This window comes from Leuciscus leuciscus, assembly GCF_965113295.1.
Source record: "Leuciscus leuciscus genome assembly, chromosome: 21".
NCBI lineage: Eukaryota > Metazoa > Chordata > Actinopteri > Cypriniformes > Leuciscidae > Leuciscus > Leuciscus leuciscus.
The window spans coordinates 847,654-874,551 of NC_138745.1; the positions used below are offsets into that span (position 1 = coordinate 847,654).

General features: G+C 42.7%; 2 protein-coding genes across 6 annotated transcripts in view; one reads left to right on the plus strand and one right to left on the minus strand.

Moving 5' to 3' along the window:
* The window catches only part of gas7b (growth arrest-specific 7b), a 46,716-nt gene extending 36,291 nt beyond the window's left edge, over positions 1-10,425 (plus strand). Inside the window, exons 10-15 of one of the 2 annotated variants that reach the window (XR_014201135.1) lie at positions 698-826; positions 3,113-3,236; positions 4,305-4,384; positions 7,320-7,418; positions 8,517-9,746; positions 9,871-10,425. Coding sequence is in view for 1 of the 2 variants with exons in the window: in XM_082152142.1 (XP_082008268.1) it covers positions 698-826; positions 3,113-3,236; positions 4,305-4,384; positions 7,320-7,418; positions 8,517-8,630 (546 nt within the window). In the remaining variant the exon portion in view is untranslated. Of the gene's footprint in view, positions 1-697; positions 827-3,112; positions 3,237-4,304; positions 4,385-7,319; positions 7,419-8,516 lie in introns of both variants that reach the window. The other variant, XM_082152142.1, reaches the window with a different exon arrangement.
* Positions 10,004-26,898, minus strand: part of LOC309485296 (uncharacterized protein MYH16) — a 78,220-nt gene continuing 61,325 nt past the window's right edge. For 3 of the 4 annotated variants that reach the window (XM_082152079.1, XM_082152081.1, XM_082152082.1), the window contains 10 exons: positions 23,903-24,119; positions 22,654-22,790; positions 21,273-21,376; positions 19,722-19,914; positions 15,976-16,179; positions 14,544-14,669; positions 14,296-14,466; positions 12,262-12,462; positions 11,809-11,955; positions 10,004-11,492 (listed from right to left, as the gene is read on the minus strand). In XM_082152079.1, the coding sequence (XP_082008205.1) occupies positions 11,343-11,492; positions 11,809-11,955; positions 12,262-12,462; positions 14,296-14,466; positions 14,544-14,669; positions 15,976-16,179; positions 19,722-19,914; positions 21,273-21,376; positions 22,654-22,790; positions 23,903-24,119 (1,650 nt within the window). In that variant the 3' untranslated portion in view covers positions 10,004-11,342. Of the gene's footprint in view, positions 11,493-11,711; positions 11,956-12,261; positions 12,463-14,295; positions 14,467-14,543; positions 14,670-15,975; positions 16,180-19,721; positions 19,915-21,272; positions 21,377-22,653; positions 22,791-23,902; positions 24,120-26,898 lie in introns of all 4 variants that reach the window. The other variant, XM_082152080.1, reaches the window with a different exon arrangement.

Below are 26,898 nucleotides of genomic sequence, written 5' to 3' on the forward strand. Positions count from 1 at the left end.
AACAATAGTCACACTTGAGCTCCTCGCGGTCAGAAACGAGCGTATTGGAAATGAATGAGACGAGTTTCCTCTAGTGGAAGCGTTTGGTACTGCAGCCGAACAACATCTCACTGAAAGATCATTTATGAGATATCAGGCTTAAATTTGGAACACAACTTGTTTATATTTATGGCTTTGATTTTCTTGCAGTTTTAGAGTAAAATGTGTTTTTGAAAATATTAAATTTCATATAAAAATTGAAAATAGTATTTTTGTACATTTTTCAACAATACACTTAAAATTCTGTAACTTTTTTAAAGTTCACTTTTTAAAACTTTTCTCACTTCAGCAATAATCTGCCAAGTGTCGTCTTTGAAAAGAGATCAATCTTCAGTCTGTCGCTCTAAAGCATTCAAGATTTATGACAGTTTAAGTTGGAAAAATGATTTTCAGGTCTGTGCTCAAAAAGTGAATAAATGGATTACAAATACAGCGTAAATATAATTTAGTGCCACAAAATCCCCTAAAAATACAAAATATTACATAAAAAACATTATCAAACTAAAATCGAGTACAATCATTTCATTGACAAAAAAATAGTCATTTTTGACTGACAGGTGAAGAGCACCAGAGGGTTGAGAGGGTCTCTTACACTCTTGTGTTTAGTTTCTCTTGTCTTCATCGTCTCTAATACGGTCCCTGTTTGAAACCTCTTCAGCTCCAGAGCGAAGTGGAAAAACCTCTGCTGATATTTCGGGAAAGCTTCAAGAAAGACATGAAGAAGTTTGACCACCACATGTCTGATCTGAGGAAGCAGCTGGCCGGCCGCTACGCTGCTGTGGAGAAGGTATGATAGCATATTATATTCATATCTCTGTGTGTATGGATGAATATGGGGCCATATGTCGGCGATTCTCTCAGCTCTTCTAAAGCTACAGGGATTTTTCTCATGCTTTATTAAAAGGAGTGGACCGCTTCCGTCTCTGGAGCCCGATGGGTTCCTATAAATAACCTCATGACCTTCACAACAATGAGCTTCTCATGCAGCCTCCACTGAACAAAACCCTTCATCGCCATCTTTTAAAGGGACAGTGCGCTCAATAATGCCATCCGTCATCGGCGATCTGGTTCTCACACGTCTTGTGATCAATCACAGTGTGCCGACTTTGAATATACACCTGCAAATTTAGTACTATACTGTTTACAAGTTGTAAATAAAAAAAAGATTATTGGAGTACGTTTTTATGGAAGCTTGTTTCTGACACGGAATAAAAAAAAGGGAATTGCCACGATCTCACAATTCTGACTATTTCGGCCAACTCTGAGTTTATTTCTCGCAATTCGGACTATATTTTGCAAATCTGACTTTATTCCTCGCAATTCTGACTTTATTCCTCGCAATTCTGACTTTATATCTCGCAATTCTGACTTTATTTCTCGCAATTCTGACTTTATATCTCGCAATTCTGACTTTATTTCTCGCAATTCTGACTATATCTCGCAATTCTGACTGTATTTCTCTCAATTCTGACTGTATTTCTCTCAATTCTGACTATTTATCTCAAATCTGACTTTAGTTCTTGCAATTCTGACTTTATTTCTCACAATTCTGACTTTATTTCTCTCAATTCTGACTTTATTTTTCACAATTCTGACTTTAGTTCTTGCAATTCTGAATATTTCTCACAATTCTGACTTTATTTCTCGCAATTCTGACTTTATTTCTCACAATTATGACTATTTATCTCAAATTTGACTTTATTTCTCACAATTCTGACTTTATTTCTCGCAATTCTGACTTTATTGCAATTTCCTTTTAATTGTTATTCTGTGGTGGAAACAATCTTCCATGCGTTTTACAAGAAAACAATTTCAATCTTTTATACTTAAAAATGTCACATTTAACTCGATGAGCCCTATTTTAACGATCTAAGCACATGGTCTAAAGCGCAGGGCGCACGTTCACTTAGGGCGTCCGAATCCACTTTTGCTAGTTTAACGACGGGATAAATGGTCTGCGCTCCCGGCGCTGGTCTAAAAGGGTCATCTCTATTCTCTTAATGAGTAATGGGTGTGTTTTGGGATTTACGTGCGTTAACCAATCAGAGTCTCATCTCCCATTCCCTTTAAATGCCAGTTGCGGTCGCGTCATGGCAGATTCGCTATTTACATGACAGAATTTGATAGTGGAAAGACCGAACGCGTCTCCAGAGCGCAAACGGATCTGCTCGTGCGCGAGGTCAAAGTGCGCTAGCAGACCATCTACGGGACAAGCCGGATTCACCATATCTTTATGTACACAGTAATAATCTTTTACATTGTAATCTTTTTATTTTAAATATTTGGCATGTTTGTGTGCAGCTGTACGTCCCTGTGTGTGTAATAAGCAGAGTGTGTGTGTAATAAGCAGAGTGTGTGTGTAATAAGCAGAGTGTGTGTGCGTTGTGGACCCGCCTATAGGCGCACATTACTAACGTGCTCATTATATAAGAAATAAATATTGCGCCGTTAACTTTAGACCAGGGTTCAGTTGGTCAATGTCTCAGTCTATTTCTGTCCTCAAAATAGCAACGCTCCAACAATGCACCAGAACACACACTTGTTCTCAGACCAGCAGCCCATGGACACACAGATGGAGCAAATGCATTTGCTATTTAAACAACGTGGCGCAGGACGTGAAAATGATAACCGCGTCAGGCTGAAACTAGCGAAACACACTTGCGTCGCACTTGGCGCCGGGTGTAAGATAGAGCCGATGTGTTTCTAGCCGTTTCTGTGTAATAATCAGTTTTGTTCAGTGTATGACATGAGCGTGAGTAACTGATCACAGCGTTTAAATGTATGACTGAACCCTTTCAGAAACAGTATAATGTAAAGATTGAATTATTTGAATTGTCCAGATGAAAGAAATTGAATTATCAGGGTTAATTTATCATCAGAAATCAATCAGAAAAGATATTTATCTTTGAAGTTCCTTAACCGTCCATATCATCGTACAACGACAGGTTTAATTTATTCAAGAGCGTCTGGATCTCAACATGCGAGGCCAGATGTCTCCGAACATCTGTAGATGCAGTATGAATAAAACACATCATGCTCAGCTCATCTCTTATATTCTCGTGTGCTTTATAAGGCCCGTAAAGCGCTCTCCGATCGGCAGAAGGATCTAGAAGTGAAGACCCAGCAGCTGGAGATCAAACTCAGCAGTAAAATGGAGGAGGACCTGAAGAAAGCGCGCAGAAAGTCCACACAGGCCGGTCAGTTTCCTCATCACAACACACCTCACATCTGTCCAACCAATCACAGTGAAATACACAACGTTCACATGATCCGCTTCTATAGATGAAGCCTTTACAGTTCCATCACTGTGAAAAGTGATCAGTTCTCTTAACTTAAAAAAATTGAATAAACCCATTGCCTTAAAATTATTAAGTAAATAAACATAATGCTTAATTAAAAAAAAAGTTAAGTTATGATAAGTTTAATTAAGTTATGTGAACTTGACAATTCCACATTACTTAATTTTTTTTGATTAAGCATGAATTTTATTTACTTCATAATTTTAAGTCAACGGGTTTCCTACATTTTTTTAAGTTTAGTCAACTGATCTCTTTTTACAATGATGAAGAAGCTTTCCTTCATAGTACAGTTTAAATGCTTATCTTTGGAAAAATGGCTACAGTTTCATATACTATTTCTAAACTAGTATGCCACATCAAGTGTACACTGTGAGTGTTCAGGAAGTAGTTAACACACAGCCATTCTCTCTGGAGTCGGAGAGGAAAGTGTGTGTTCGCTGACATCTAGTGTCAGACTGTGGTAATGCTGTTAAAGAGAAATGTGTTCTGCATGAAACATGCCGTTTTAGTTCTTACTTTTAAATATTTAATATTAATACATTGACAATGTATGCTTATGTTACTAAAAAATATCTACTTTGTATAGAAAACTGAAAGCGTGTTAAATAAGAGAGAATCAACAATCATCGGCTCTTTCTAGAGAACTAGAGTGACATAACTGACTTTAGAAAGCAGAAATAAATACATCTTATATCATATATTATATAAAACAAATATAAATGTTCATGTTTGGGTTTCCATGTAAACGTCATCAACATTAACAGTTAATATTTACCTTCTTCTGTTTTCTTCTCGCAATTCTGACTTTATTACTCGATATTCTGAAGTGTCTGATAACCTTGATGATTGTGTGATAACCTTGATGATTGTGTGATAACCTTGATGAGTGTGTGATAACCTTGAGTAAGTGTGTGATGACCTTGATGAGTGTGTGATAACCTTGTGTAACTCCTGCTCTGATCTCAGGAGACGAGCTGATGCGATGTGTTGACCTCTACAATCAGTCCCAGTCCAAGTGGTTTGAGGAGATGGTCACCAGCAGCCTGGTAAGACTGAGAAACACACACACACACACACACACACACACACACACACACACACACACACACACACACACACACACACACAAACACACACACACACATAGTGGGGGCGCACCTGTGCTTATGATTTTCCGATTGTAGAAACAAGTTATAGGCTATGTTGTTTTATTACTTATAAATATATAGTTAACATTTTACAAAAGTCAAACTCAAATGCAGTTACGGGGTTTTTGACCAGCGAATGTGTGCAAATGTGCATTTTGTCCGTCATTAAAACGGCGCCAGCGGCATCACATTACATTTTAATCAACAGGTTACAAACTAGTTTATTGTTGCTATATGGCCGCTCAGTTTTTCCTGTTGTAAAATACATTTGGCCAAAATCTGTTTTTATAAAAGATGAAATGCTGCTGTATGCACAGGCTATTTAAGTGTAGGCTATGTGTTGGCTATGACTAGATGGCAAATGCTAGACCTCTCTCTCAGGTCCCACATGTCTCAGTCAGACATCAAATAAATAAAATATGAGCCTTTATAGACATAGTGTTCAGTACTTACGCCGATTCAAACAACAAGATCTTTGTTTACCCTTGCAAAACTTCGTTCAGCTGCTGTCTGCTGTGCGGCTGCTGCGGAGCTTCAGTTCATTCAGTCAAGATAGAGGGGGCGGAGTTATCAGATATAGGGGCGGAGGGTGGAGTTGTCAGATAGAGGGGGTGGAGTTATCAGATAGAGGGGTGGAGTTATCAGATAGAGGGGGCGGAGTTATCAGATATAGGGGCGGAGGGTGGAGTTGTCAGATAGAGGGGGTGGAGTTATCAGATAGAGGGGTGGAGTTATCAGATAGAGGGGCGGAGTTGTCAGATAGAGGGGGCAGAGTTATCAGATAGAGGGGGCGGAGTTATCAGATAGAGGGGGGCGGAGTTATCAGATAGAGGGGGCGGAGTTATCAGATAGAGGGGGCAGAGTTATCAGATATAGGGGGCGGAGTTATCAGATAGAGGGGGCAGAGTTATCAGATAGAGGGGGTGGAGTTATCAGATAGAGGGGGCGGAGTTGTCAGATAGAGGGGCAGAGTTATCAGATAGAGGGGGCAGAGTTATCAGATAGAGGGGGCAGAGTTATCAGATAGAGGGGGCGGAGTTATCAGATAGAGGGGGTGGAGTTGTCAGATAGAGGGGGCGGAGTTGTCAGATATAGGCTTTCCTGTAGCTCAAACAGTAGAGCATTGGCGCTAGCATCACCAAGGTCATGGGTTTGATTCCCAGGGAAAGCAAGAACTGACAAAATGTAAAATGTGTACCTTGAATGCAATGTAAGTCGCTTTGGATAAAAGCGTCTGCCAAATGCATAAATGTAAATGTAAATCTAAATGTAGAGGGGGCAGAGTTATCAGATAGAGGGGGCGGAGTTATCAGATAGAGGGGGTGGAGTTGTCAGATAGAGGGGGCGGAGTTATCAGATAGAGGGGGCAGAGTTATCATATAGAGGGGGCAGAGTTATCATATAGAGGGGGCAGAGTTATCAGATAGAGGGGGTGGAGTTGTCAGATAGAGGGGCGGAGTTATCATATAGAGGGGGCGGAGTTATCAGATAGACACTATGTCTATAAAGGCTCATATTTTATTTATTTGATGTCTGACTGAGACATGTGGGACCTGAGAAAGAGGTCTAGCATTTGCCATCTAGTCATAGCCAACACATAGCCTACACTTAAATAGCCTGTGCATACAGCAGCATTTCATCTTTTATAAAAACAGATTTTGGCCAAATGTATTTTACAACAGGAAAACCTGAAACGCCTCCATTGTATCTTGAGTTTCTTCCAGGAACGAACACGTCACAATATTCCTCATTATCATAATTCATACACAGAATAAAGGGGCGGGGCCTGGTTGAGTTAGTTACATTCCCAAACACTAAGCGCTCGGCCAATCACAACACACTGATCCAGCCGACCAATCAGAGCACAGTGTGCTTTTCAGAAGGAGGGGCTTCATAGAGACAGGAAGTAAACAGAGCGTTACTGATTCAAATTCAGATCTATAAAAGAGGGATGTGATAGGTTAAATATATAATTAAGTGTCCCTATTATGGTTTTTAGGAAATAGCCTTTTTTATATAGTGTGTTATAAAGCTGTTTGCGAATATAAAATCACTGTGAGTTCCAAAGCTCAGATAAATTAATCTTTTGACTCCCAAAAGAAAGAAGTGATTCTAAACTGAAATGAGTCGTCAGTAATTGAGTCTCACTTCCTGCTGAACTGGTTTGTAACTACTTTGCATGAATGGTCTTGATTGGCTGAGCAGCGTCTCTTAGCTCCGCCCTCAAACACTGTAGTGTATCTGAGACTGGAAGAGTTTGGTTCGTGTTGTTCGTGTCGAGAAGACGCTGTTTTCTGAGATTGATACGGTGAAACCCACGCCATCGTTACTGTTCGTATCACTGTGATCAAGAGCTGAGATTCAGATATGATAATGAGCGCCTGGTGTCTGACCAATCACAGCAGAGCAGCTCTCAGAGAGGCGGAGCTTAGAGAGGCTGAATCTTCGATGGAAGCGTTTCAGACACTGAGAGGAAAGAGCTGATGTGCAGTGGAGATTATGAGGAGATCAGGGTTTCTGAGCTTGAATGTAAAACTGTTACAGGAGACTCTACAACAACATTAGGAACATTTACTATAGCATCACAGAGGCGGTTTAAAATTGAACAACATGAATGTATATAAGTAAATTGTATTAAATGGTAAGTAAGGCAACCTAATATACAGTAGTCAACATTTGAAGTGGATTAAAACCTTAATTCATCAAAGTTATACAATATGAACTTTGAACAATACCCGTTCTTGTCTTAGGACAACTTTGATGAACTCTTTTGATCCTCTTGAAGTGTTGCCGACTGTATTTAACTGTAGAAGGGCTGTTATGTGTTCCTCAGGAGCTGGAGCGTCTGGAGGTGGAGCGCGTGGAGATGATCAGACAACATCTGTGTCGGTACACAACGCTACGCCACGAAACCGACATGTTCAACCAGGGCGTGAGTCCACACACACACACACACACACACACACACACACACACACACACACATTCATGAGGTCTAATGCAGATCATGAGTAACAACCAGTGTTGTGTGTAACTCATCACATGTAACTTGAGTTATGTAATCAGATTACTTTTTCAAGTAACTAGTAAAGTACACTGCAAAAAATGCTTTTCTTGCTTTGTATTTTTTACCAGTCCAAATATAAAAAAATTCTTAAATCAAGAAGCTTTTACTAGATAAATAAAATTAGTTTTTGGTTAAAACAAACCAAATTATCTGCCAATGGGGTAGAAACATAATCCTGTTTTCCACCTGAATGAATTTTTTTATTTTTTTTATTTTTTTTATTGGCAGTAAATGCTTCTTTATTGGTGAAGTGAGTGTTGAAAGGTTTGTTTGAGCGGCGCCCTCTACTGTACACGCGCGACCTCTACTGTACACGCGCGGCCTCTACTGTACACGCGCGGCCTCTACTGTACGCGCGCGGCCTCTACTGTACGCGCGACCTCCACTGTACGCGCGACCTCCACTGTACACGCGCGGCCTCCACTGTACACGCGCGACCTCTACTGTACACGCGCGGCCTCTACTGTACACGCGCGGCCTCTACTGTACACGCGCGGCCTCTACTGTACACGCGCGACCTTCACACTTCCTTCAGCCTGAGGCTTATTATTTCACTTTTGGAGTGAAAGGGTCTTTACATTTGCCTAAAAACAGCAGCCCGGCCCAGGAGAGAAAAAGTAACGCAAAGTAACATAACACATTACTTTTCTTAAAAAGTAACTAAGTAATGCAATTAGTTACTTTTTAAGGGAGTAACACAATATTGTAATGCATTACTTTTCAAAGTAACTTTCCCCAACAAGTCAAGTCTCCTTCATTTATACAGCACTTTAACAATATAGATGTTTCACAGCAGCTTTACAGTGATAATAGGAGATTACAGTAACAGAGATTGTTTAGGCTTTACAGCAGATCTAGAATAAAGATATTGTCCAGATAAAGTTATGATTGATTAACTTCTGTAATAATGATTGTTAATTTGATTGATCCACATGTAATAACACCCTGTCGTTTCACATGCAGACTGTAGAGCCGGTGGATCAACTCCTGCGGAGCGTCGACCCCGCCAGAGACCGAGAACTGTGGGTGAAAGAACACAAGACAGGAGAACTGAGACCGGTAGACATGGAGATCTGATGATCTGAGAGAGAGAGAGAGAGAGAGATATATAACACTGCAGATCGACTCAACGCAGAGAAAGAACCGCTGAGTTACAGCCTAAACAAGAGGAGAACGATCACGTCTCAAACCCAGCAAAAGCTCGAGGAACAGTGTGCGAGGAGAACACGTGTAAATATCTCCAGGATTTCCCTCAGGAGAACCGATGTGTGTGTCAGGATCTACTGATGCCCTCAGAACATTAGCAGTGAACACTGACTGATCTGTGTGGAATAGTGCTAATATATAATGCTGCTACTGATTTAATTCTGTGACTAATCAAAGCCATCGCTTCACGTTGATGAACTGCAGCTCGTTTAACTCGCATGATTTATTCAAAACAGTGAAAGTGGATATTTGAGGAGAATTTGAGGAATTATAAAGCGGGATTTACCAGAACGGACGTGGAAAAGGGAAGCGGATTCAGAAGTGGAGCGACTCATCACACTTTGATGAAGTTGTACTTTTGTCCTTTGTAATAATAACTTGTATGAATTATTCACAGTAAGACCAGAAACATGGATTAACAAGTAAAGTGTTGATTTCATGATGCAGTTTATGCAGGATATATGGACGCTCGGTTACATTGCAAATGTTTTATAATCACAATTCTGACTTCTTTTCTTGCGATTCCGCCGTTAGAATTGCGAGAATAACTCAGAATTACAAGGGAAAAAAATTTGAATTGTGTGACAAAAACTCGAGATATAAAGTCAGAACTGTGAGTTTATATCTTGCAATTCTGACTTTTTTTTACTGAATTGCACCCAAAAAGTCTGAATATTGAGAAATAAAGTCAGAGTTTCGAGAAATTAAATCAGAATGTCGAGAAATGGAGTGAGAATGTAGAAAAATAAAGTGAATATTGAGAAATAAAGTCAGTATTGCGAGAAATAAAGTCAGAATTTAGAGAAATGAAATCAGAATGTCGACAAATAAAGTCAGAATTACGAGATAAAGTCAGAATTACGAGATATAAAGTCAGAATTACGAGATATAAAGTCAGAATTGCGATATAAAGTCTGAATATTTAGAAATAAAGTCAGAATTACAAGAAATAAAGTCAGAATTATGAGATATAAAGTCAGAATTGCGGTATAAAGTCAGAATATCAAGAAATAAAGTCAGAATATCGAGAAATAAAGTCAGAATTTAGAGAAATGAAATCAGAATGTCGACAAATAAAGTCAGAATTGCGATATATAAAGTCAGAATTTAGAGAAATTAAAGTCAGAATGTGGAGAAATAATTCCTCAGCATATCTATATCTGTAGTTGTGATTAATATCAGCTCCACACTGCCATAACTGTCTCAGGTTTACACACACACACACTCAATGAACAAACACACAATCACATGAGGACTTTTATTCTCTGTTCGTTCGTTCAGATTTACAGAAGTCTCAAACAGTCATTAATATTGTTTCCCCCAAACGATCCGTATATAGTCAGAGAGACACAGATAATATATGGAAATAATAATTCTGCACAATGCTTATTTTTATACCAAATCAATGACAACTTTTCTAAATGATCTTCAAGAGGTTTAAACTGGATTGTTCTATTAGACGAGTGTGTAAATGAAGAAGAACTGCTGAATATCATCCAGTTATTATGTTTTCTGTAATATAAATGATGTTAAATGTAATGTTTTACTAAATAGGATTTATAGTTTGCTATATTTATGTAGCTGTCATCAGTTGGTATCAATAAATACAAAACTAATGCAAACGTGACGCTATTGAGCAAGGAAATAATAAAGTATATAAACTGTATATCCACTCAATACATTTCTCATTTTTTTGTCGGGATATTCAATTTGATTTTTATGAAAGCTTGTTTCTGCCATGGAATAACAAATAAAACATTTTCTTATTGCAACTTTTGGTAACACTTGTCTTTGTTACACATTACATGTACTTACTGTAGTTACAACAGTAAATTATGCAGAATTACATGCAACTAACTCTAATCCTACAGTAAGTCCATGTTGTGAATTTATATTACTGTAAAATTACACTGTAATAAGGAAGCGTAACAACGTCTTCTCTCACAACTCGGACATTTTCTTTAAAATTGTGAGATATAAACTTGACATTCTGAGAGCAATTGAGTTACACTTCTGTGGCGGAAACAAACTTCCATACATTTCAGAGTGAAAGTGAACTTAGATTAAAGCAGAGGCGTATTGCTCTTGTTTTCAGTGTGTGGAAGTGAAGATGTTTAAATGTGTTTTTGAACAAAATCAACGGAAACACTCGATCCTTACATGTAAACAAGAATATTACAGCAACATTACACAGTTTCTTGATATCAAATGTAATACTGAAAAGATACTTGTGATGGAAAGATTTATAAGTTTAGAAAACCAGTAACACTTTACAGTAAGGTTCATTAGTTTACATTAGTTTATGCATGAACTAACACTGAGCAATACATTTATTACAGTATTTATTAATCTTTGTTAATGTTAGTTAATAATAATCCAGCTGTTCATTGTTTGTTCATGTTAGTTCACAGTGCAGTAACTAATGTTCACAAGATTTTAATAAAGTATTAGTAAATGTTGAAATTAACATTAACGAAGATGAATAAATGCTGTATAAGTACAGTTCATTATTAGTTCATGTTAACTAATGAACCTTACTGTAAAGTGTTCCCGAAAAGCAAGCTGGACTGGAGACTGTCAGATCTAATCGATCATCAGTTTCTTGATTGAGTTCAAGTACGTGGGAATGAGAGAGTTGAGGGTCTCATCGTCATCCGTGACCTTCTGACCTCTGCCCTCTGACCCCACTGACCCGGGTGACCTCACCAGCGCTGGATAGGGTGTGCTGTAACCCTGAGAGACGAGAGCAGAGCGTTACACACACACACACACACACACACACAAACACACACACACACACACTCACTCACACTCACTCACACACACACACACACACACACACACTCACTCACACACACACTCACTCACACACACACACACACACACACACTCACTCTCTGACACACACACACACTCACACTGTCACTCACTCACTCACACACACACACTCACGGATGAGTAGCCCTTCCCGAAGCTCCCGCTCCTCTTGCTCCTGATCTTAGTGAATGCACACACACACACACACACTCACACACACACACACACTCACGGATGAGTAGCCCTTCCCGAAGCTCCCGCTCCTCTTGCTCCTGATCTTAGTGAGTGCAGACTCTGCGATGTCGGCTCGCTCTTCTGCGTCATCGAGCTCGTGAACCGTCTTCCTGTATTTCACCAGGTGAACATTCGCCTGCTCCTCCTATTCCGGGACACACACTTCAGATTAAACTCTGGTTAGTGCTGGTTACGTTCTCCTCCCAGTCTAGGGGTCAGGAGGGGAGGTAACAAAGGAAAAGAAAATATGACAAAAAAAAAAGTAACAGTGCTGGTTTATGCTGATTAGTGCTGGTTAGTGCCGGTTAATGCTGGTAAGTTGTGCTGTTCCTTCTGGCTTTGCAGGAAGTTTGTGGGTCCATCAGCTTGAGTAGAACGATCCGCCAGTGAAGCGTGTGTGTCTACACCAGCACTGACCAGCATAAAGCACAGGTAACAGGCAGAGTCCTACCGCCTCCTCCACTTGTCTCTTGTAGGCCCTCATCTTCATCTGCAGTCTCTCCACCAGCTCCTGCATCCTCTGCTGGTTCTTCTGGTCCTCCTCGGTCTGGAAGAGCAGCTCCTTCAGGCGTCGCTCGTTCTTGCGCAGGTTCTTCAGCGTCTCGGCGTGTTTCTTCTGCTCGGTGTCCAGCTCCAGCTCAAGCTCCTTCACCTGCACATGTGATTCAACGCACCGCACACACAGAGAGAATACTGACACATCACTGATAAACATGCTATTGCACAGAGCTCATTTATGTTTATTCAGAATACATTAACTACTGCTCATGTATACAACTTGAAATGCTGAAAGAAACTGAAGCCACTTTTTCGCAACAAAAATCTTCTAAAGTCATGTAAATTATGAGTTAAAAGTCATTATTAACTAAATAAAACGTATTTATCATAACCTCGTTTTGTTCCAAACTTAGTTCCACCTCCCTGCCCCACTACGGGTACGCCTGTAGACCCTCTGGTCCCGCTGGATCGGCCTAGCTAGCGCTTCCCAGCCCCTCTCGCTGGCTCATTCTGACTATCAGGCTTGGCTATGCGATTCAGTTCGCCTGGCAAGTCACTGAGGCGGCCCTTGTTCCCCTGAGAGAACACGCCGTTCGCATTTTCCACTATCTCGACGACTGGCTTATTCTAGTACAGTCTCGGGATCAGTTGTGCAAACACAGGGACATGGTGCTCAGTAACCTCAGCCGGTTGGGTCTTCGGCTCAACTGGGAAAAGAGCAAATTTGCCCCGCGCAGAGGATCTCTTTTCTCGGTATGGAGTTGGACTCGGTCACACAGTCGGCACACCTCACAGAAGAGCGTGTCCAGTCAGTGTTGAACTGCCTGAATTCATTCAAAGGCAGGACAGCTGCCCCACTGAAGTTATTTCAGTGGCTCCTGGGGCATACGGCAGCCGCAGTAACGCCGCTCGGCTTGCTTCATATGAGGCCGCTTCAGCACTGGCTTCATGGCCGAGTCCTGAGATGGGTGTGGCAATGCGGCAGTCTCCAGGTGGCTATCACTCAGGTCTGCCATCAAGCCTTCAGCCCGTGGTCAGACCCCTCATTTTTCCGGGCCGGAGTGCCTCTAGAACAGGTGTCCACGTAAAACGGGCATGCAGGCTCAGGGATGTGGACGGTCCGCAACTGTATTGGCACATCAACTGCCTCGAGTTGTTGGCAGTACGTCTTGCTCTGGGCCGCCTAATAAAGCCACTACAGGGCAAAGATGTACTGGTCCGTACTGACAACATTGCGACCGCTGAGTACATCAACCGGCAAGGTGGTCTACGCCCCTATCGCATGTCGCAACTCACCCGCCATCTTCTCCTTTGGAGTCAGAAGCATCTGAGGTTTTGTGCTGTTCATATTATTGGGGTGTTCAGCTGATGAGCTGTCACGACTGTCTCCACTCCCGGGAGAAGGGAGACTCCATCCCCGTTCGGTCCAGCTGATATGGTGTCGTTTCTGAGCCACACAGGTAGACCTGTTTGCCTCTCCAGAAACTACCCATTGCCAGTAGTTTTACTCTCTGACCGAGGGAACACTCGGTTCAGATGCGCTGGCTCACAGCTGGCCCCAGGGCCTACATTGTGCAAGGTCAGGGAGGACGAGAAGCAGGTCCTGCTGGTTGCCCCTTATTGGCCCACCTGGACCTGGTTCCCAGAACTCACAACCTACTGCTCCTTATATCTCCGCGCTGCGAGGCAGAGCAGCTGTTGCAAATGATTGCATGGCAATGTGCATTGGCTTGTTTAGTTTCACTCAAAGTAGATTGGCTCTCTAGCGAGATTCCCACAGTCGTCAGCAACGTACGTCTCCGTTCCCTCCTTCAGGGAACGAGGGTTACATACGTAACCATAACGTTTTTCATCATATTAATGACCTTTTATGTAAATTTTGACCTAATCTCATGAATCTGATTTAGTATGTCCTAATTATGATTTTTCATCATATTACTTTTTATGTCAGTTTTGAGCTCATCTCATGATTATGATTAATCTTTACCCGTGCCTCCATCTTCAGCAGGATCTTCTTGCCCCCCTTCATGGCCGATTGCTCCTGCTCCTCCATCCGGCTGCCGGCGTCTCTGATCTGCATCTCCAGGCTCTTCCTGACGCGCTCCAGGTGTGTGACGTGTTCCTGCTCCATCCGCAGCTCCTCCGCCACACGCACCGCCTGCAGGACAGCACAGCGTCAGCTTCAGCATGTGTGTGTGTGTATGTGTGTGTGTGTGTGAGTGTGTGTTTCTGTACCTCACAGGCTGATTTCTTGACCTTGTCGTTGGCTGATCTGAACTCAGTCTGCAGCTCCTCGTGCTCCTGCGTCAGCTGCTGAAGATCCACCTCCAGCTTCCTCCTGCCACTCGACACACACTGCAGCTGAGAGCAAACACACACACACAGCTCTGTTACTTACAGAAGCAGATAAAGTAATAACAGTTATGATAAACTGTGAGCACAGCAGTGTTGAGGGTCAAATCCATAGACTGTATAAAAATATGGACACAGTGTGCGTGACGTCACCCTTAGTGTTTCTGAAGAGCATTTTTGAAGCTCAAAGTGGGCGGAGCCGTCCATCGCCATCTTGGCAGCGCGTCACTCCCGGATAAATGAAAATGTGCAGCGAGGCGGATTAGCTGAGGTGACGTGACGCTAACAGACAGCAGACAAACGGCTAGTAGTGACATCAGCGACAATCCACTTGTCACTCCAGTGGCCACGCCCTTAATTATGCAGAACTTTAAGGCTTAATTTAATTTAAATGGATGAGTAATAAAACAAATAAACCCCCCTCACAGTTTTCATGAAGAACAAAATTAGCTATATAGACTAAAACCACTTTTTGTACCAGGTTGTAAACACATTTTTTTCTGCTGTAAAGTTGGGCATTTTAACATGGGGGTCTATGGGATTGACTCCCGTTTGCAACCTGTCTCTAGTGGCCAGTCGATGAATAGCAGTTTAAGTCACTTCAGTGATGGATTGAAGAGAGAGACCGGAAGGTTTCCGCTCGGTCAGTACCATAGACAGTATATAAACTGGACACAGCGACCCCATTGGATTCAACGGAGACAAGTGAAGTCAATTAGAAGCACTAACTTCCTGATGGTCGAGCGTACTGCGCAGACTCAAACTGAGCTTGACGACGTAGATGTGACGTGAGCAACCCGTCTGTCTTCTAGTAGCTGTACCAAGAGAAATCTGAATCATTCCCTTCCGAAACTTGCAGAGACGGAAAGTGTGAGTAGGAGGTATCCATGAGCTAGGAGCAGGAGAAACTTTTGCTAAGTATTCTGATTAATTACTTTGTCATTTTGCCTCCACGTCCCCCCGATTTCCCGCAAGCTTCTCCTCCTGTCCATACGGTAATCTCTCTACTGTGCGACAGAGAGTCGCGTGGTTATGACGCAATCGTTAGCCTATTTTTACAAAAACTGCTTCTACGGGGCCATAACGTAAGATACAAGGTAATGGAGCCTTTTATACATTTTCGTGTTTCTTTAGAAATAAATAATGGACAAAGGGAGTCTTTAAACGCCTCAGATGTAAAGTTATTCGCTGTCAAAGTGACGCCAAAATGAATGGGAGTCAATGGGATGCTAACAGCAGGTGATGGTCCGCTAGCCAATGGCGGCGCCCAGGGAAACTTCAAAATAATATGAAACCCTGCCCCCCTGGTCAGTACCTGTGTGTCCAGCTGGCTGTGTCTCTCAGCCATCTCCTGCAGCTCCGTCTCCAGACTCCTGCGGATTCTCTCGGACGCCTCCAGCGCGGCTCGACTCTCCTCTCTCTCAGTGACCAGCAGGAGGCAGCGGCGCTCCATCAGTGTGTGCTCCTCCTTCAGCTGCTCCTGCACACGAGCCTCCTGCTCCAGCTGAGCCTGCTGATCCTGCAGAACACACACACACATCCTCTGGTCACCTGTGAGTGTATATACAATACAGGGTGTGTGTGTGAAGCGTCTAGTGCAGTAGTGTAGTGTAGTTAGTGCATGCCGTGCTGTGCTCTCTGCTTGTTACTCTCTTTGCTTGTTACTCTCTCTGCTTACAGCTGTTGTCACTGGCTAGCCTTCTTGATATAGGGTGAAAAGAGGAGCTGAGTGCATAAGCCTCCTCCTGCCAGTACAGAGCCTCTCCACCACCAAGACTCCTGTAGTGCCTCCTCGGGGCCACACACACATAAACTGGGTATCATACGGTCCCAGGTTAAACTACAGGTGATCTCGGAGCAGCAGTGGGCCCCAGAGACACTGTGAGGACACACCCTGACGCCCGTCAACCACTGTCCCAGCTATGGGCAAATGGCCACATGCCTTGTGGTTAGTCTGTTGAGACAAGACTAAGGGGCCTTTCACATATCGCGTCTAAAAATGTGTGGACAGTTTCTTCTCCTTTCCAAAAGCGACTGCACTCCCGTGGCGTCTGTTGTTGCTATGCAACCATGAACTGTGCTCTCCATGATGCCGAGGAATTATCAGCAAAGGATTCATTGATTTCTAGCCCTTGCATTAGCTCTACTACTATATATTTATGGAGATAATTTTTTTTTTTTAAAAACGCGATATGTGACTGGCCCCTAAGGGAGCACACCCTGACAGAAAAGCAATGCACTGGAGGTGCGCAATAGGCGCGCCTTAACAGACGTAGGACCCGGCTGCCTCCTGCAGCCAAGATGGGGGACCGGTTGTCCTGGGACCACCCTTGCCATCGGGATTTACCTCATCATGGTGAAGATAGTGCTACTGGGGATGGCGCACTCCCTTTGGCACTTTAAAACCTTCCTTGCGCAGGTCTCCACCTCTGACTACGGTGACAATACCTGGACCTTACATATTGTTAAAGTCTGATGGCGATGGGGCGTCTGGCAACGGGAGCAGGTACGAATAGACTGAGAGCTCCTAGTCAGAATCCTGCACGGCAGCGGCACAGGGTATTTGGTCGCTATCAACTGAGAGGCAGCATTTTCGGCAGACCCCTGTGCGACTGAGCAGCCCAGTTTAGGGACTGCACTGCTCACCCCAATTGGACAAGGGCCTAGAAAAGGTGGCCTAAAAATTGCCCATTCAACCATTTATCTCGATAGGTTACTGCACCTATCGGGTTATTCCACTACTGTGGTCGAAATAAGGAAAATAAGAAACAATACCATTTCAAACTGGCAACATGGAATGTAAGGACTCTCCTGGACTCGCATGGCATCTCTGACAGACCTCACAGGAGAACAGGCCTGATCTCTGCTGAGCTGAGCCGCTACAACATCGACATCAGCAGTGCCCTGAGTGAGACCAGGCTTCTTGATGAAGGCTCTCTAACAGAGGAAGGGACGGGCTATACCTTCGTCTAGAAAGGTTTCCCCCCATGTGGAAAACATCTTTATGGAGTAGGAATGGCCATCAAGAACACCCTTCTACCAAGTCTCACTGATACACCCGTTGGCATTAGTGAAAGGCTAATGACCCTCCGTATCCCCCTGGCAAAAAAGCGTTATGCCACACTTCTCAGTGCCTATGCACCATCTGAAAATGAGGCCAAGGAATGCTTTTATCAAGCACTGGATGAAACTCTTTGCCGGATCCCTAAGATGATAGTGATAAGATCCTCTTGTTTGGGGATTTCAACGCTAGGGTGGGATAGAACTTCACGATATGGAGTGGATAGCAGTTTGTTTTCATTGATATTGTTCATTGAAGCTTATAGAGTAGTATTGTGAGAGATCGAGTAAGTAAGTGTACCTGCATTTACAGTAGATGTAGCATCGTCCTTCAGGTCAGTCCTAAATTTGTTATAAAAAATCAGTTTGAATCTCCGCTGCGATATATTGTCCTTTTAACAGTTCAGGGGTTTTCCGTGACACGCTAATCATTCATCAGTTGCGTCTTGCTTCTCCGTGTTCACAACAAGTTTTTCCTTTCAATATAAAAGTCTTCTCTACTGACTGACTCACTCATAAAGATAGTCTTTGCCGCCATCTAATGGCGAAATAATGTATGTAACTTCTGTTCACGGTCAGGGACTATTTTTTCCAGCGGAAGGAAGGCTTCTTTTAGTGATTTTACTTCATGAAAGTTGCACTGATACATATTTTTTGGCTTTAATATTCAAATTGTGTGGTAACCGTTTTATAAAAGCAATGAGGTACTCGAGGCTAGTGCTGTATCTTGAATTCTCGTGACTCCGCTTCACGTCGTGCCTAACAACGCCCTTCAGCCGTGACTTATTCACGATACACCACAGCCTCTCTTACCTTATTGCTTACGTATTGTATATTACCTACTTGTATTACTATTACTATCATTTTCTATAATTTGTATTTTTCAATTTTCTATTATTATCTCTTTTTTTCCTTTTAATTGATGTGTATTATCTTTGGTTTTGGCCTTAAGGCGAGACACGGCAGGCAAAAACATCGTTGTTTTTTTACTGGTCAATTTTGAGATTTTTGGATATTTGTCTTCAATAGCATGTCTTCTTTCAGACTTGTGGTGAAAAAAAGTCAGAAATACACATTTAGGTCTTTATTTTACTACACTGTCTGTTTGTGTCTGTAGATTTCTCATAAATTCAACAAAAGTTGGCGTTCTTAATCCTCCCGCTGCTCCGCGATCTCTGTCTGCTCCCTGTCATCACACACACCGCTGGAAAGCTCTCTCTCTCCTGTACAATGCTGTCGCATCCAAATATGGTCATTTCCTTTTTATCAGCAACCAATCGTGAAAGTAAAAGGGCTGAATGCGCAATCTCATTGGCTGATGATAAATCTTTAAAGCCCATTTTCTCAAAATGACTTCTCTCATTCTCCAAGTCCGAAATCTCCACTTCAGCAGCACCGATATACACCAAACTCTCCAGTCTTGTACCTAGTTATATTATGAAGACATTTACAGAGGGATTTGTAAATATATTATTCCTAGCCTGATTTATATAACATTTTATTCCAAAAAACATGGCGAAAATAATTTTTTTAAGGCTATTGACAGTATTTTCTGATTTACAGGATAACAAAAGTAGATATCCATAAATCCCTCTGTATTTTTTTCCCCATCTAATATGTGAACACAATGAAAAAATAATTTTTAACCTGGCTTTATCCAATACTCAGATCTCGTTTTTTTAAATATATGCAAATTAGCGCATATTTAATTAGATATTGCCTAATTTGCATATTTAAACATTAAATTACAGAAAACTTGTAATACAATTTTTTCTCATCTTAATGTAGGTAATCAACTGGGAAAGTTTCATGGTGATATCTGCTAGTTAAAATTTTTAACCTATTCACCTGTAGTGTCTCGCCTTAATGTAAATAAAAGAAAAAAGTGTCTATACTTTGTAATACTCTATTTTGTTGTAATAACATTTGGTTTAATATAAAAAGTTTGAGCATAAATCTCACAGGAGGATGAGGGTCACAGCATTAGAGTGAGGAAGAGACCTTGATCTGCTGCTGCATCTTCTTCACGCTCTTCATCATCTCAGCGCTGCTCTTCTTCATCTGTTCCACCTGCAGCTCCAGCTCGCTCTGATCCACCTCCATCTTCTTCTTGAGCCGCGCCGACTCCACCCGCAGCTTCAGCTCCACCTCCAGACTGGCCTGAACCGACTCCAGCGCCCTCTGGTGGCTCTTCCTGCACACACACACACGCACACACAGGTTTATCATCACAATCAGGCTTTCCCTGCACACACACACACACACACACACACACACACACACACACACACACACACACACACACACACACACACACACACACACACACACACACACAGGGTTATCATCACAATCAGGCTTTTCCTGCACACACACACACACACACACACACAGAGGATAATCATTACAAGCAAAGTCAAGTCAGCTTTATTTCTATAGCGCTTTTTACAATACTGATTGTTTCAAAGCAGCTTTACAGAGATAACAGGAAAATAATGCAACAAAGATTGTTTCCAGAGGAAAATAGCGTCACAGTCCAGCTGTATATATATATAGCTGAAACAATGCTTCAAAACTCTTCAGACCAGATTAAACTGGATTGGTTGGTCTTTCAGTCTGGTCTTCTTTAGCGATTTAAGGTCTTTGAACATTGAAATGTGGATTTCCAGTGAAGCTGCTCTGAAACACACACTTATTATGAAAAAGCACTATAGAAATAAACAAACTGAGAACTAACCAGCTTAGACCAGCAAACCATCTCATAATCCTGGAGAATTATATTTTAGTTTTATTATAGAACATTTTGAATTAGCTTTTATTTTTATATTGTTTTCTATGTTAATTTTAGTTCAATTTTTATTAGTTTCATCATGAGCCTATGAGCTTTTTTTAAAATTGCTATTTAGGTTTAATTTATATTTATTTCAGTTTTGTTTTTTTCCAGTTAATAATTTTAGTCCTTTAAGTTTATTGCCAAGGCAACATTTCAAATTTTCATTTTGTTTAGGTTTTTCACCTAATATTATATTTTATCTTTATTTCAATGAAAATAATTTATTTCAAGTAGTTTTAGTTAATGATAATAACCCTGGTAACAATATCAGATTTTCACTACTCGATTATTATGGGCAACAGAATTCACAATAATGATATTAAATCGCAATATCTATTAAAAAAATATTTAAAAAAACATAAATAAATAATGCAATCAGTCATAATTAAGCCTGTTTATTTTGTATTTTTTTCTTCAGTATCCTGATATGAAAAATTGAAAAATAAATACATAAAATTCATATTTAGTTGTTTATTTAGTGTTTTCTCCTTTCTGCCAGTGAATGACACTCAGGATGTGGAAACGGACAGATTAAAGCTGTATCAGCAGAGATCAAGACGAAGTTCCTCACCGTAATGAGTATTCCACGTCAGTGAAAGGCAGGAAATAAAGGATGAGGTGGAGAAAACAGATGGATTAAAGGACTGACTGATTATAGGCAGAAGAGGTTATTTCAGTGATGATGATGAAGATGAAGATGATGATGATGATGATGGTACCTGTTGGACTCAGCCTCCTCCTCCTTCTCCTGAAGTCTTCGCTCCATGTCTGCTTTAATCTGAGACACTTCCAGCTGCAAACGCAGAACCTTCGTCTCCTCGGCCTGCAGAAACACACACACACACACACACACACACACACACACACACACACACACACACACACACACACACACACACACACACACACACACACACACACACACACACACACACACACAGCTTGTTTCTGACATAGAGTTTTGTCTTGCAATTGAATTCTGACTTTATTTTTTGCAATTGCAAAATTATTGCAAGATATAAACTCACAAAAAGTTGCAGTTACTTTTATTTTTTTATTCTGAGGCGGAAACAAGCTTCCATAGGATTCTGTGGTTTAATATTTCATATATATATATATATATATATATATATATATATATATATATATATATATATATAAATTAGAATCATTAAAACTACCAAATATATTTTGAGATTGAATATGATTTTCAGTTTTATTTAAGGGAATTAAGTTTTTCAATAACTGAAATATAATATATAAAAGTAATAATTTAACCTTATTTTAGGTATTTTAAGTGTAGTTTTTGGTTCTGTTTACCTCCTAGTTTTCCATATATTACACATTTCTCAGTCACTTTAGGGCAACATTAGTTAACTACATAACTTTAGTCAATAATGGTATCCCTTAAAACTCATCTTTGATCACCAAAATGACACATTTAAGAGTTTTTTCCTTGAAAAAAATGTGTCATGCCTTAAAAATATCTTGACTGTAACTCGACACCCTTGCCTCATTTAGTATGCGCGGTTCTATGAATATGCAAATGAGCCCCGCCTCCACGCACTCACTCAGCTCAGAGATCCACTGGTTGACGATCACACGTTGATCTGATTGATTACAAGGTAGTTTGTGACGTCAGAAACACCAGCGATTTCAAAGCTTTGGTTCACTGCAGTTTTAAGGAGAAAATACTTTTATTGCTAAAAAAGGAGATGAATAAATGAATAAATGAATAAATCCCTCCACACGATCACATCTACAGCTTTAAATGGACAGATCAAGAGTTTCTAGATGAAGCCTGTTAGTGTGCAGTGAGATGGAGGCTGGAGGTCACGGGGTCATCTGGAGGTCACGGGGTCAGCTGTGACATCATCAGATGTGTTCCTCACATATTTTATCTTTCTTAAAGAAGAGCTCCATTAATCATCATGTCACACATGAGCCGGACAGAGAACGCTTCTTCACTGAAGACATGACTCTGTGTGATGATGAGTAGATCTCTGCTAATAACTCAGATCAGATTCATGTTTCTGAACGCCTGTTCTGTGAGAGTAATCAGCAGGAAGCGTAACGTGTGTGATGTGTGTGTGTCCAGACCTCCAGAGCTGCCTCCGACTCCTCGAGCGACGCCTGCAGTTCTTCCTTCTCCATCTCGATCTTCTTCTTCATCTTCTGCAGCTCGTGAACGCTCTTCCCTCCGTCTGAGAGCTGGTCGGTGAGATCCACCATCTCCTCTGAAACACACGTCATCAAACATCACATAACCAGCAGTGCGATCACGGAGGCTTAAAGCAGATGAAGAAGTGCTATTACACTGCAAAAAATGATTTTTTTATGATATTATTATTGATTTAATCATTGTGTCATTCAATCAAATGTTAAAATAAAACACTGTATTGTCTTCACTGTATGAATTGAATATAAAATGATTCATATTAAAGATAAAAAAGTGATTCAATCAAAATCAGTGTGTTTTTTATTAGCATGAATGAAACAGCAACAGTTTATGAGGCGGCTGTCCCTTTAAGAATGAATGCATGGATCTGTTACAAAGCACATTTTCTCCCATTTGTTTGAGTCTGTTCTGTTTACATTGAATAGTCCACAGTCCACACGATGTGTGTGTGTGTGTGTGTGTGTGTGTGTGTGTGTGTGTAGCTGTGAAAGAACTGAATACGAGATCGCATGCATGTGTTCGGCATCTGTGCGAGTACTTCATCATTGAGTCCTTGTTCGCTGATTATTGTGATTAACGTCAATAACTAGGGGTGTAACAATAAAAAAATGCATCAATTTGTATCGTGGACAGGGACTATATATTGGGTTTAGTTCACCCAAAAGAAAAACTACTGTGTGAAAAAAAGAAAAACAAGTTTACAGAGTTTTAGTGTCAGTCCTACATTAAACTACTGTATATAATGTTGCATATAATGTATAATAATGCAATGGGGGAATATTTGTGGGTCTTGATAATGCCAAATGTTACCAGTAAAAAGTGTCCTACATTATTTTAAATATATCTAGTCAGTGACAGAGATCAAGCATATTCATCTGAAATAATTCTGTATTTTCCGCTTCAGAATCATGAATATTGTTATTCTGGTGTCTCTATTGTCCTGTGCTTTGGGTTTCAAGTCTTGAGTATCGTAATAATATGGTATCGTGAGTTCAGTATCGTGATGTGTATCGAATCATGACATGAGAGTATCGTTACACACCATCAATAACTTTAAGTAGTTCTACGAAGTTAAAGAAGTGTAACACTTTAAAATCAATTTTGGAAAGTTGTGAATCGATTCAAACCCACTGTGTGTCTGTGAGTCGTGTCTATGAGTGTGTGTGTTACCCTGCAAGGCCTTGTTCTCGCGGCGTAAAGCCTCGCTCTGCTCCAGCGCCTCCTCGTGGGCCGTCTTGATCTTGAAGAGTTCAGCGCTGTGCTGTCGGCTCTCTTTCTGACAGTTCTCCACCTCCACCAGCAGATCCTCACACTTCTGCCTCCACTCGCTCAGATGCTTGTCCATCATCCTCTGCTTCTTATCCAGCACTGAGGACAGGCTGCTCGCCTGCGGGAGAACAGGAGTTAGTGGATCACTGAAGGCCCGTGAGGAAGAGGAGAGGAGAACAGGCGTTAGTGGATCACTGAAGGCCCGTGAGGAAGAGGAGAAGAGAACATGCGTTAGTGGATCACTGAAGGCCCGTGAGGAAGAGGAGAGGAGAGCAGGCGTTAGTGGATCACTGAAGGCCCGTGAGGAAGAGGAGAGGAGAACAGGCGTTAGTGGGTCACTGAAGGCCCGTGAGGAAGAGGAGAGGAGAACAGGCGTTAGTGGGTCACTGAAGGCCCGTGAGGAAGAGGAGAAGAGAACAGGTGTTAGTGGGTCACTGAAGGCCCATGAGGAAGAGGAGAAGAGAACGGGCGTTAGTGGGTCACTGAAGGCCCGAGGAAGAGGAGAGGAGAAGAGAACGGGCGTTAGTGGGTCACTGAAGGCCCGAGGAAGAGGAGAGTAGAAGAGAACGGGTGTTAGTGGATCACTGAAGGCCCGTGAGGAAGAGGAGAGGAGAACAGGCGTTAGTGGGTCACTGAAGGCCCGAGGAAGAGGAGAGGAGAAGAGAACGGGCGTTAGTGGATCACTGAAGGCCCGTGAGGAAGAGGAGAAGAGAACAGGCGTTAGTGGATCACTGAAGGCCCGTGAGGAAGAGGAGAGGAGAACAGGCGTTAGTGGATCACTGAAGGCCCGTGAGGAAGAGGAAGGGCAGAGGAGAACAGGCGTTAGTGGATCACTGAAGGCCCGTGAGGAAGAGGAGAGGAGAACAGGCGTTAGTGGATCACTGAAGGCCCGTGAGGAAGAGGAAAAGAGAACAGGCGTTAGTGGATCACTGAAGGCCCGTGAGGAAGAGGAGAAGAGAACAGGCGTTAGAGGATCACTGAAGGCCCGTGAGGAAGAGGAGAAGAGAACAGGCATTAGAAGATCACTGAAGGCCCGTGAGGAAGAGGAGAAGAGAACAGGCGTTAGTGGATCACTGAAGGCCCGTGAGGAAGAGGAGAGGAGAACAGGCGTTAGTGGGTCACTGAAGGCCCGTGAGGAAGAGGAAAAGAGAACAGGCGTTAGTGGATCACTGAAGGCCCGTGAGGAAGAGGAAAAGAGAACAGGCGTTAGTGGATCACTGAAGGCCCGTGAGGAAGAGGAGAGGAGAACAGGCGTTAGTGGATCACTGAAGGCACGTGAGGAAGAGGAAGGGCAGAGGAGAACAGGCGTTAGTGGATCACTGAAGGCACGTGAGGAAGAGGAAGGGCAGAGGAGAACAGGCGTTAGTGGATCACTGAAGGCACGTGAGGAAGAGGAAGGGCAGAGGAGAACAGGCGTTAGTGGATCACTGAAGGCCCGTGAGGAAGAGGAGAGGAGAACAGGCGTTAGTGGATCACTGAAGGCCCGTGAGGAAGAGGAAAAGAGAACAGGCGTTAGTGGATCACTGAAGGCCCGTGAGGAAGAGGAGAAGAGAACAGGCGTTAGAGGATCACTGAAGGCCCGTGAGGAAGAGGAGAAGAGAACAGGCATTAGAAGATCACTGAAGGCCCGTGAGGAAGAGGAGAAGAGAACAGGCGTTAGTGGATCACTGAAGGCCTGTGAGGAAGAGGAGAGGAGAACAGGCGTTAGTGGGTCACTGAAGGCCCGTGAGGAAGAGGAGAGGAGAACAGGCGTTAGTTGATCACTGAAGGCCCATGAGGAAGAGGAGAGGAGAACAGGCGTTAGTGGATCACTGAAGGCCCGTGAGGAAGAGGAGAAGAGAACAGGCGTTAGTGGATCACTGAAGGCCCGTGAGGAAGAGGAGAGGAGAACAGGCGTTAGTGGATCACTGAAGGCCCGTGAGGAAGAGGAGAGGAGAACAGGCATTAGTGGATCACTGAAGGCCCGTGAGGAAGAGGAGAGGAGAACAGGCGTTAGTGGATCACTGAAGGCCCGTGAGGAAGAGGAGAGGAGAACAGGCGTTAGTGGGTCACTGAAGGCCCGTGAGGAAGAGGAGAGGAGAACAGGCGTTAGTGGATCACTGAAGGCCCGTGAGGAAGAGGAGAGGAGAACAGGCGTTAGTGGATCACTGAAGGCCCGTGAGGAAGAGGAAGAGCAGAGGAGAAAAGGAGTTAGTGGGTCACTGAAGGCCCGTGAGGAAGAGGAGAAGAGAACAGGCGTTAGAGGATCACTGAAGGCCCGTGAGGAAGAGGAGAAGAGAACAGGCGTTAGTGGATCACTGAAGGCCCGTGAGGAAGAGGAGAGGAAAACAGGCGTTAGTGGGTCACTGAAGGCCCGTGAGGAAGAGGAGAGGAGAACAGGAGTTAGTGGATCACTGAAGGCCCATGAGGAAGAGGAGAGGAGAACAGGCGTTAGTGGATCACTGAAGGCCCGTGAGGAAGAGGAGAAGAGAACAGGCGTTAGTGGATCACTGAAGGCCCGTGAGGAAGAGGAGAGGAGAACAGGCGTTAGTGGATCACTGAAGGCCCGTGAGGAAGAGGAGAGGAGAACAGGCGTTAGTGGATCACTGAAGGCCCGTGAGGAAGAGGAGAGGAGAACAGGCGTTAGAGGATCACTGAAGGCCCGTGAGGAAGAGGAGAGGAGAACAGGCGTTAGTGGATCACTGAAGGCCCGTGAGGAAGAGGAGAGGAGAACAGGCGTTAGAGGATCACTGAAGGCCCGTGAGGAAGAGGAGAGGAGAACAGGCGTTAGTGGATCACTGAAGGCCCGTGAGGAAAAGGAAGAGCAGAGGAGAAAAGGAGTTAGTGGGTCACTGTAGGCCCGTGAGGAAGAGGAGAGGAGAACAGGCGTTAGTGGATCACTGAAGGTCAGTGAGGAA